The 12,478-nt window shown below is 33.4% G+C and overlaps 2 protein-coding genes and 1 pseudogene across 2 annotated transcripts; 2 read left to right on the top strand and 1 right to left on the bottom strand.

Annotated features, from left to right (window-relative positions):
• Positions 1 to 594: 594 nt before the first annotated feature.
• LOC132599219 (E3 ubiquitin-protein ligase RSL1-like) lies at positions 595 to 1,866 on the top strand. The gene has a single exon (XM_060312500.1). The coding sequence runs from the start codon at positions 655 to 657 to the stop codon at positions 1,546 to 1,548; it is 894 nt and encodes a 297-aa protein (XP_060168483.1). The 5' UTR covers positions 595 to 654; the 3' UTR covers positions 1,549 to 1,866.
• A 2,114-nt stretch (positions 1,867 to 3,980) lies between these two features.
• LOC132599211 (E3 ubiquitin-protein ligase RSL1-like) lies at positions 3,981 to 5,175 on the top strand. The gene has a single exon (XM_060312490.1). The coding sequence runs from the start codon at positions 4,028 to 4,030 to the stop codon at positions 4,919 to 4,921; it is 894 nt and encodes a 297-aa protein (XP_060168473.1). The 5' UTR covers positions 3,981 to 4,027; the 3' UTR covers positions 4,922 to 5,175.
• A 6,273-nt stretch (positions 5,176 to 11,448) lies between these two features.
• On the bottom strand, positions 11,449 to 12,099 carry LOC132616847 (uncharacterized; annotated as a pseudogene).
• Between the last annotated feature and the right edge of the window lie 379 nt (positions 12,100 to 12,478).

The following is a 12,478-nucleotide window of genomic DNA, read 5'->3' as shown; positions in this document are numbered from 1 at the left end:
TTCACAATAAAATTTTACTTTAATAACATCACTAATTATATGTAAAATTTGTTAATGACTCATTCTTTATAATACTAAAGAGACTTAGTTTTAAAAATTAGAATAATAATATAGTTATACTAAGTGAATAAAACAAAAAAAATATATATATGAGCAATTACATGGAATCACAAGAAGTAAAAGTTGGGAATGAGAAAAAAAGGAAATGAACGATCAATAATATAAAAAGAAAAATATATTTTAAAATAAAAATAATTAAAACGTAAAATAATAATAAAAAATTAAAATAGAAAATATATTAAAATAACATAAAACAACAAAGAAAGAAATTAAAAAGTAATCATGTAATTACAGGGTGTAATTTCAATTTACACCAGATTCTCAGCCCCTCCTTGAGAATGGGAGAATGTAATTACAACTCTCAATTACACTCAATTTTCACTTAACTAAGTAATTACTTAGTCAAACAAACAGACGTGTAATTACACTTAATTCCAATTACCTTGGTGGCTTTCCAAACATGCCCTTAGAGACGTGAAAGACTTGGATGTCCAATGAGACTAGACTGCTTAGTAGTTAAGTCACTCGACTTCTTAGTAGTTAAAAGTCACTCATCGAGTTCATAGGAATCAAATAACTCATCATTTTCATCAAATGGCAAACTTTCATCAAGTGGCAAACAAATCGGCTCGTGATTTTTCTTATGATGATATTTACTTCTCTTTACTTGTTGACGAAATCCAAAACGACGAAAACTTCACAATATCAGATCACAAGTACGCTGAGGAACTTCAGAATCAAGAAGTAATAATGACTTCAACAATTTTCAATCAAAACTCAACCAATTCCCCTGCACCAACAATTTTCATTCAAAACTTTACCAATTCCCCTGCATCATCATGTGTAATTGCAAATGAAAGTGCAATAGGTGAATCGTCGTTAAGTTTCTGTGAAATTTGTGCAGAGAGAAAAGGAACTGATGAAATGTTCATAATAGAGACCTGCAGCCATGTTTATTGTACTGATTGCATTTGCAAACATGTAGAGACCAAAATCCAGGACAACATTCAAGTTGTGACGTGTCCAGGTGTGGCTTGCAACGCAATTCTTGATTTCGAAACATGTAGTTCGATTATTCCTAAAGATGTGCGTAATAGGTGGGATGAAATTTTGTGCGAATCGCTCATTCTTGGCTCTCAGAAATTCTACTGTCCGTATAAAGATTGTTCGGCCATGCTAGTGAACGATTCGGACGAAATTGTTAGGGAATCGGAGTGTCCTGAATGCCATAGATTGTTCTGTGCACAATGTTATGTTCCGTGGCATTGTGGGGTTGAATGTGAAGAGTTTCAGAGATTGAATGCTGATGAAAGGGGAAGAGAGGATTTAATGGTGAGGGAATTAGCAAAGGCAAAACAGTGGGGTAGATGCCCTCATTGCAAATTTTTCGTGGAAAAAGCAGAAGGATGTTTGCACATGACTTGCAGGTGCGGATCACAATTTTGCTATAGATGTGGAGTGACTTGGGGAGCACATCATGCTTGCTAATATAATTATAGTTTCTAAAGGACTTGGTTAGCAAGTTCATGTTTTAGATCTTCAAATGTTATGAGTTGCATTTTATGTCAGATCTGTTTGGTTCGATATTATTAGTGTGGGGAAGTGTGATTGCAGTTTTTTATTATCAAAGGGAAAGTGTCTGACGTGCTGTTTATGACTTTTTGATGTCTGATGTTGTCTTCTTTCCTCTGTGTTTTGAGTTAGGGTCTTTACTTGAATGATCAATATGTTACTATGCAATGCCATGGAAAGCTGCTTCGATTAAAACTCGGTTTTCTTAGTGATTCTAAACGAGGTTTGGATAGACATTGAAATGTTTCCAGTACTGTAGTAACTTGAGAATTTAAGGCTTGAGAAAAGATCGCGGGATTATGCCTTAGAAGAGAAAAAACAACCACCACCTACTAAATGCTAAGTACAAAATCCATGGATCAAACTTCGACAGTTTGTAGCTTTCCAAGAGCTAATAGTCATGCTCAATCTTTTCCTAAGTTCCGTTTTTAAAAAGGAAACCATCTTCCTTTTATTTGTAAATGGAAAGTACAGTTACTGACCTATATGTGCTAGAGTTACAAGGAAAGCACCAGTGCAGAGTACCTAAGTGGAGGGAACTGGAAATTTCAGTATGAAGGATAATCAATGACTGGGAGATTAGTAGAGTGAATACGCTGATAGAACTCCTTAAGCATGTCAATCAAAGCGGCAACCTGCAGTTTATGGAAATAGGGATGATTAGTTTTCAGTAAGATGACGCTATAGCTTGCAAAGAGAGACAGGTAGGAACAGCTACAAAAGGACTTACCGATAAGGAAAACAAAAGCACGATCAAAAGTGGCTTGGCTTTGGATGGACTGCAGTACATAATGCATGCTTAAACCCTGGATAATTGGCATAAAAGAAGTGACAATTTATGCAACAGATGTGATTTTGTGAAAGAAAAACCAGAATCAGAATCTATTGCATTGTCGATACATATGGCAGGTAGGGGCGGAGCCAAGTGGTGACAAGCCCCTTCGGCGAAAAATTAACATATATACGCAAGGTTAAAATTATTTTTTATTTGTAAATAATATATATTGAACTCTTTAGCTTTCTCGTTTCTTACTCTTTTATATTTTTAAATCCTTAATAAAAATTCTGATTCTGTCAGTAACGACAATGACAGGGTGTGTGCATGTTCCTAAAACACAATGGATGCACTGGTGAAGCTATCAAGTGATAGACAGCTGGCCAGGTGTAGTACTTTTTTATAAAATATATTATAAAATAAAATTGTATATTAAAATTAAAAAGCAACAAAAAGGTAGAGAGAGAAACATAAAGCAAGGTGTAGTACTTTTTTATTTTCGTATGTCATTTTCATTCACAAAGCATGGCATGAAACTTTGGCTCGAGGAGTTGCTACAGTGATAGTGATAGCCAACATGGCAACCATATTTTTCCACAACATTTTGCTTTTGCTTCCAACAAACATTAGTTCATCGTAGAAGGAGAATATTTAGTTTTAATTATAAAAAATAAAAACAGCTTTTTCTGTGAGGACATCATGAATTGGATGTTTGATAAAAAAAATTAATTTTTTTTAAATATAATATCATAACATTATTCAAATGTTTGACAAAATAAAAAATATATTAATTGTAAGTGAAAAATAAATAGCATTCAATGTGAAATAACAAGTCAATAAACCTAAAGTAAATAAATTAAAATCGAAAATATAACATAAATTCAAATCCAAAAAAAGTATAACATAATACTCTATGTCAAATTCCAATGTTACATAAGTAAGTTCCAACGAAACTTAGTAAATATAATGTAAAAGAAAGGGAGAAAATATAATTTTATAACATCATTCACAACAAAATTTTACTTTAATAACATCACTAATTATATGTAAATTTTGTTAGTGACTTATTTTTTCTAATACTAAAGAGATGTAGTTTTAAAAATTAGAATAATAATATAATTATGCTAAATGAATAAAACAAAAAATAAAAAAATACGAGCAATTAGAAGTAAGGGTTAGAAATGAGAAAACAAGGAAGTGAACGATCAATAATATAAAAAGAAAAATATATTTTAAAATAAAAGTAATTAAAAAGTAAAAATAATAAAAATAAATTTAAAAAGAAAAAAATTTAAAGTAACATAAAACAAAAAAGAAAGAAATTAAAAAGTAATCATGTAATTATAGGGTGCAATTACAATTTACGCTCAATTCTCAGCTCCTCCTTGAGAATTGAAAAGTGTAATTATACCTCTCAATTACACTTAATCTCTACCTAATTAAGTAATTATTTGATCAAATAAATAGGCTCGACTGTGTAATTACACACAATTCCAATTACCTGGGTGACTTTCCAAACAAGCCCTTAGAGACGTGAAAGACTTGGATTTCTAGTGAGACTACTTGGTAAAGTCACTCGTTGAGTTCATAGGAATCAAATAACACATCATTTTTCAACAAATGGAAAACTTTAATCAAATGGCAAACAAATCGGCTCTTGATCTTTCTTGTGATGATTTTTACTTCTCATTACTTTTTGACGAAATCCAAAACGACGAAAACTTCACAATATCAGATGACAAGTACGCTGAAGAACTCCAGAATCAAGAAGTAATAATGACTTCAACAATTTTCAATCAAAACTCAACCAATTCCCCTGCACCAACAATTTTCATTCAAAACTTTACCAATTCCCCTGCATCATCATGTGTAATTGCAAATGAACGGGCAATAGGCGAATCGTCGTTAAGTTTCTGTGAAATTTGTGCAGAGCGAAAAGAAACTGATGAAATGTTCACAATAGAGACCTGCAGCCATGTTTATTGTACTGATTGCATTTGCAAACATGTAGAGACCAAAATCCAGGACAACGTTCAAGTTGTGACGTGTCCAGGTGTGGCTTGCAACGGAATTCTTGATTTCGAAACATGTAGTTCAATTATTCCTAAAGATGTACGTAATAGGTGGGATGAAATTTTGTGTGAATCGCTTATTCTTGGCTCTCAGAAATTCTACTGTCCGTATAAAGATTGTTCGGCCTTGCTAGTGAACGATTCGGACGAAATTGTTAGGGAATCGGAGTGTCCTGAATGCCATAGATTGTTTTGTGCACAATGTTATGTCCCGTGGCATTGTGGGGTTGAATGTGAAGAGATTCAGAGATTGAATGCTGATGAAAGGGGAAGAGAGGATTTAATGGTGAGGGAATTAGCAAAGGCAAAACAGTGGGGTAGATGCCCTCATTGCAAATTTTTCGTGGAAAGAACAGAAGGATGTTTGCACATGACTTGCAGGTGCGGATCACAATTTTGCTATAGATGTGGAGTGATTTGGGGAGCAGATCATGCTTGCTAATATAATTATAGTTTCTAAAGGACTTGGTTAGCAAGTTCATGTTTTAGATCTTCAAATGTTATGAGTTGCATTTTATGTCAGATCTGTTTGGTTCTATATTATTAGTGTGGGGAAGTGTCTGATTGCAGTTTTTTATTATCAAATGGGAAAGTGTCTGACGTGCTGTTTATGACTTTTTATGTCTGATGTTGTCTTCTTTCCTCTGTGTTTTGAGTTAGGGTCTTTACTTGAATGATCAATATGTTACTATGCAATGCCATGGAAAGCTGCTTCGATTAAAACTCGGTTTTCTTAGTGATTCTAAACGAGGTTTGGATAGACATTGAAATGTTTCTAGTATTGTAGCAACTTCAGAATTTAAGGCTTGAGAAAAATCTGTGGGATTATACCTTAGAAGAGAAAAAATAACCACCACCTACTAAATGCTAAGTACAAAATCCGTGGATCAAATTTTGACAGTTTGTAGCTTTCCTAGAGCTAATAGTCATGCTCAATCTTTTCCTAAGTTCCGTTTTTAAAAAGGAAACCATCTTCTTTTTATTTGTAATGGAAAGTACATTTACTGACCTATAAGTGCTGGAGTTACAAGGAAAGCACCAGTGCAGAGTACCTAAGTGGAGGGAACTGGAAATTTCAGTATGAAGGATAATCAATGACTGGGAGATTAGTAGAGTGAATCCACTGATAGAACTCCTTAAGCATGTTAATCAAAGCGGTAACCTGCCGTTTATGGAAATAGGGATGGTTAGTTTTCAGTAAGATGACGCTATAGCTTGCAAAGAGAGACAGGTAGGAACAGCTACAAAAAGACTTACCGGTTTTAAGTAAGATGACACTATAGCTTGCAGAGAGAGACAGGTAGGAACAGCTACAAAAGTACTTACCGGTTTTCAGTAAGATGACGCTATAGCTTGCAAAGAGAGACAGGTAGGAACAGCTACAAAAGGACTTACCGATAAGAAAAACAAAAGCACCATCAAAAGTGGCTTGGCTTTGGATTGACTGCAGTAAACCCAGGATAATTTGCAGAAAAGAAGTGACAACTTGTGCAACAGATGTGATTTTGTGAAAGAAAAAGCAGAATCAGATTCTATTGCATTGTCGATACATATGGCAGGGTGCGTGCATGTTCCTAAAACACTATGGATGCACTGGTGAAGCTATCAAGCGTTAGACACCTGGCCAGGGTAGAAAATGAGGAAGGAACAGAGGTCAATCAAGATAACAATTCTTTTTAAGTAGTGTATGTTAGGCAGTTTAGTTGGAAGAACTCATAGATGCTTCCAAGCAAACAAAAGACGTTTATCTTTGTAAACTATAGATGTCTACAAGATTTTAATCTTATGCAAAGTCTGTTTGGCTAATGCTATTGATCTATATTGGAGTTCACTGATCCCATACATATTTGAGGGAACAAACAAGATACTTTCTTATCTATACAGTTTTTCCTCTGGTGTTGTTAATAAGATTGATTATTTAAAAAGTTTCAGTTGTTAATGAGATTACTTACAAACTATTGCGGTTTACAATTGAAGCACGGATCAAACCTACTTAATTAAAGTTACTAAACTTTGCACCTACCAAAATGGAATTCTGGAAACAAATATAGAGTTGATATTTGCAAACTGAATCTCATAAGCCTCAATCATCTAGAGAAAGCAAAACTAGAATTGCTTAGATATTATTCATACTGTTATAAATATTATTTATTATTGTGGATGTCTTTTTTTAGAAGAAAAAATTACGGTTTGTGATTTTGGGACCAAACTACTTTTCTCTTATAAATGGAGAGACTCTCTTCATTGTATTTACATCCCTCAAGAGAAATAAAAGAACTCTTCTCTCTTTCTCTACAATATTCTTGTTCTTACTTTGTTAATCTATAACACGTTATTAGCACCAGTCTCTAATCTTTTCAAAGTTACAGTTTGATTAAACAACTTTTGGATTTGCTTTACCATCAGTTGAAGTAAATCACGTAGTTCGTTCCAATACTACTTTGTTTTTATATTTGCAAGCTCTTTAGTTGTTCTCTTTTGCACGTTAAGATCTATTGTTAGTTACATTATTCAAAGGCCAACTTGGGAGCAATTTTGCTAAGAGAAAACATAAAATATTGATCAAATCTTGCTTCTGTAGAAGCAGTGACATATTGGAGTGGAAAGTTTTCTTTAAATCTTCTATCACGGAAAGGAATTTACTAGAGATTAAAATATAATTTTGTTTCTCCCTCACTTATTACCGTGTTCATTAATTATTAACAATATCTAAATTAGATCCCAAAAGGAGCAATACATATAGGTATATATCTTATTATCCCACTTATGTGAACATGATCTTCCTTTGGGTATTATGATATCAATACATTATCTGAAGGATTCTTTACAATGATCTAGTACTTACTGGAAAACCACTAATTAATTTGATGACAGTTTTATTTGATATTAGCAAGTCATCTGTTGTCCATTGCCGTAAATATACTATTTCCGTTATTATGACACTAATTCATGGTCCGCGTGAACTCCGGCAGAGTTCTTAATAACTATACAATCACCAGAAGTAGTAATATTTTTATAGGCTTTATATGAGTATAATTGAAAACGTGTTAGCGAAAAGTCTCTATATTATATCCATATTTCGATTGCTTCTGAAGTAGCGATATCTTAAAAGAGGTTCTAAGCGATCATAATTTTGTATGGTTAAGACATGTTCAGTTGAGATATGTTCCATTCCTGAAGAATGAGAACTTTTGATAAATGTTATAAATACAGATCCATTCTGACAAGAATGTGACAGTATGTAGTAAACCATATATATATATATATATATATATATATATATATGTATGTATGTATATATTTATATGTATATCTGTGTGTTTGGTTGTGAAGGTATCACGACTCACCTCTAGAAGAGGTAGAAAAATTGAGAAAAAATATTCTAAATATTCTATGGTTTACTCCCGAAGTAGTAAACTCAGAAATCTGCTCCTGAAGTAATAAACTCATAAATCTGCTCCCGATGTTAGTGTAATATTTTTTGTCATGACACCAACGATGTCAGGGTAATATTTGATAGTACAAAATCAACTAAGGGCTCCAGAAGAGCTAACAATTTATCTAGAAGATCATGACACTAGTACTATCCAAATAATGTGTGATTATGGAGAATAAATTAAAGGCTCCTGAAGAGCTTATGTACTATTATGTCATTCATTTTAGATTGTAATATACGAAGTTGTTATGATCGAAACACAAGTTGTAGTAAACTAGAAGTTTACTAAAGTAAATGGCTATCATATTGAAGATATAACTAATTGGAGGATTAAATATCTTCAAAATCATAGTAGGTAATAAATATCTATGTGAAAGGTTACGCGCCTTATCTCTAGATTGTACTACAAATGTAAGCATGATGAAACCACAATTCACGATAACCAGAAGTTTATCGATGCGAAAAAGAATTCATGTCATAGTCAATAAGAAGTTTTACTAAAACAAATAGCACATGGCATGCTAAACTTGAAGTTTACTAGTATAAATAATTTCATTAGTCGGCATGAGCGATTTGGCCATCCCGATTCAAATATGATATGCAGATTGAGTATTTGACATATATTGAAGAACTAGAAGATTCTTTAAGAATTTATTTTTATTGCTTGTTCTCACGATAAGTTGATCATACTAACTAATGTTGGGATTGAATTTCGTAAATTCTCGGAAAATGTAAAAGGTCAATATGGGACCGTTCACCTTCCATGTAATAACTTAAATAGATGCATCTATGAGACGTACACGTGTGCATTTATTGTCAACCTGAAGATCGACATTACAAAATTATTTGCTCAAAATAATTGAGTTAAGAGCATAATTTCCAGATTATGTAACCAAGACAATTCATCTTGATAATGCTGGTTTATATCCAAGCTGGTTTGGCGTTAAATGCCTCCAATATATAGCCAAACCATTGTTTATGAGAACAAAGCTTCATATGTTGGTCTAAAATATGACATATTGCATCCAACAACATTTGTATGCTTCAACCAATAAATAATGATAAATTCTCCCCTCACAATTGGTTCAGCGTTAGGAACCAGATATTTCCATCTAACAGTTTTTATGTGTGGTATATGATTAATTAATCTACCATGATGCACAAAGATGGATTCTCCCCAAAGAAGATGGGATATATGTTAGTTTTTCTAACATAAGGGGGGGGAATAAGCAATTTTGAAATATGTTATAAATTATAATTCGTATGATCCTTAGTCGAAGATAATTCAAGTCAAGTGCTAGAAGTATTTGCTGCCCAAAATTAATTTCTAATTTTAGCTGCAAAATGCTCCTATTAAATTAATGTCCCTGAGGGATAGTGTCTACAACATGCATGAAGCGTGTTAGATCAATCGGTTTCGAATGAAATAATCCTTGAAAAGGGAGAGGAGCAAATAATCAAAATGATCATTATAAGGAGGTAACGTGCTCTTGAAGAGCCTACAACATAACACTTCATGAAACCTCATGAGAGGTTTAGGTACCTAAAACTAATGGAAGTGATGAGATCTAAATAAGTTATGTCACATTGGAAACCGATACAAATGATATATCATCCACGATATCTTTGGTACAATATAGGGTAATATTGTAAAAGGTTGTGCGGATCTGAATTCTACGTCTATAAAGCATGCTGACGTAGACATTATTACCAAGTGAAATGACTCGTTTTGTTAAGCTTAAAGCTTATTGGACCTGCAGTCCAGACATCAGAAAATGTCATGCATTTAAATATTGATAGATATTGTCATATGACAAAATTTATGTTAAAAATTCTTGGAGAATTTTAAATGCTAGAAGTATATACAAGTTCTAGAAATTTAATCATAATTCTTATTTGAATTAAATTAAGCAAGATAAACGCGATTTGATCACCATAATGAATAGTCACTGATTAAGGGTACAAATGACTCTATTTATCCTTACATTTTTATGAAAATCAGAATCTATTATATTGTTGTGCAAGTAGATGACTTGTATAAAACTCTTGAAGAGCTTCCAAAAGCAATAGATTATCTGCTGAAAGAAGTTGAAATAAGAAACTTGCAGAAATCTTTGGTCCTGAAGTATCATATCTTTATGTAATTGATGCATTTATATATTTGCTATGATTATGAGGGATTACAGTCATATGATGTTGTTCTACATGACAGTCAAATCATATAAAGATAACATCTATTTATAAAGCAAGTCAGGATGCACTTAGAGTGATTTCAACAATATTATATGCCGATGCAACTCTATCCAAAGACTGAAGATGCAGCAGCATACATAGCCCAACTAAAGAGAGAATTCATAAAAGGACAAAACATATTTCACGAAACTCGTACTTCACACATGATCTCCAAAAGAATGGTGATATCAATGTGCAACATATTAGTTCAAGTAATAATATGGTTGATTTGTTCACCAAGTCTCTAACAACTGCAACTTTCGAGAAGATGATGCACAAGGTGGAGATATGAAGATTTAAGTTTTTCGATTGAAGTTCTCATCAGGGGGAGTTAATACGCGTTGTACTCTTTTTCCCTTTCAAGGTTTTTGTCCCACTGTGTATTTCCTTGTAAGGTTTTTGATGAGGCAACCAAAGGATGTATTATTAGAAATGTGTGCTCTTTTTCCTTCACTAAAATTTTTCCCACTGGATTTAGGATTTGTGACCTTGGGACCAAACTACTTTTCTCTTATAAATAGAGAGACTCTCTTCATTGTATTTACATCCCTCAAGAGAAATAAAAGAACTCTTGTCTCTTTCTCTACGATATTCTTGTTCTTACTTTATTACTCTATAACACATACAACATATTAAAATGAAGGAAAATAAACGGATCAACTTTACAGAAAGCACAACTAGAATTGCTTAAATATGATAACATTCATACAACATATTAAAATGAAGGAAAATAAACAGATCAACTTGACTTTATAATGAGAATTTGGAAAAAATAAATAATACATAACCAAACTAAAAAACAAAGAAAACTAATGAGCCGCGACATGACGATGATATCAGAATGATGGCATAACCCAAGTTGGCGGGCAAATACGACTTAGTGACACTCCAGGATAAAAATATTCAATTTGTCCATCTTCAAAATTGTAAGCCCCCATATCTTTTCCGCCCCATATCTTTTCCACCACCAACTTCCAAGTCAGAATAGCTCTCTCACACATCATCAGTAAAATAAATGTGATTAGGTTTGACTCCTGTAAACTCAGAAGAGTTAATAGCACTTGCTCCATTACGGCTCAAAAAAATTGTTGAATCTCCCAAACTATTAATATCGGTCAATTTAGATTTGGTTACGTCTATTTCAAATACCCTAAACTTTATGGTTTGATAATCACTACTATATGGCTTCTTCAAAAATCGAATAACAAGTAATAGTGCAGCGGATATCCCAACAACAAGGTACAACTGAATTGACAGTTTATGGAATATTGGATCTTCCAGCCAAGCAAGCTCTTGTGGCTCTACAATTGGTCGAGGAATGCTACACCCGCAACGTCAAAACCCCATAATTCCCCACTATAAGCCAAATAATAAAATTTCCCCTTATGGTAAATGAGACTATTGAATGCACCCAATTTTCCCGTGACAATTCTAGTCCAGTTGACGTCTCCGGGATGCCAAAAATCCAGCTCATTAACATATGTAATATTTTGAATCACCAGCACATAATCTGATGTAAGAGAAGGACTGGCAGATAAGACAGCTTTGTCAATCAAGTAATTCGATACTTCTGTGTCGTCTTTATGTAAAGCCTCCTTTAGGGCTTTTTGTGGAGGAAGTTGAATTTGGGTACGGGAGAAAGGATGCAACAAGTTAAACTCTCCGGTATATGACCTAGTGAAAATGGAAAACATTGTCGCCCTCTAACTTCTGGGAGAAATATGCGTGAAACTTTCTGCTTGGAAAGACAGTAAAATTCTCGATAATCATCATGTTTATCAGCTAGCATAAGCAAAGGAATTTGGGGCGAGGATACATCAAAATTATCCTTTGTGGCGGCATTGTGACATGAGATAGAAACAAACACCAAAATCAATGAAATCTTCCATCACTTTAATACGCTTTGCAATCATAGTAATGAGGTCATACGACAATTCTGACCAGTTCGACATAGCTTAGAAAGAAGAGGCGGCAAGGGCAAGAATAACAAGAGGAAGATTGTAAGGGTTCTAGTGCAACAAAAAACAATTGGAGCATTTATGTATACATGTAACAAGGGCAGTATATTCCTAGACTGACAAGGATTTGGAATACCAGAGACGAGCCCAATATTTTTCAATGATTTTGATGAATTGCAGTCCCCTAACTTTTAAGGAAAGCTAATGTGATTTTAGCTAGTATCAAAATTTTAGAATAAGTGGCTAACTAAAAAAGTGTTTATTTATCATGAAGTGATTTACAACTAGTCATGACGTACCAAGAAAAAAATATGATGGGCAATATTTTGGAAGTTTCAGGTTGGTGGATCATTTATTTTGCTAAGGATTAGGG

Source organism: Lycium barbarum, chromosome 1, assembly GCF_019175385.1.
Source record: "Lycium barbarum isolate Lr01 chromosome 1, ASM1917538v2, whole genome shotgun sequence".
In the NCBI taxonomy this organism is placed as follows: Eukaryota; Viridiplantae; Streptophyta; class Magnoliopsida; order Solanales; family Solanaceae; genus Lycium; species Lycium barbarum.
Note: the sequence above shows the minus strand (reverse complement) of the source record. Positions and strands in the feature narration are given on the sequence as shown.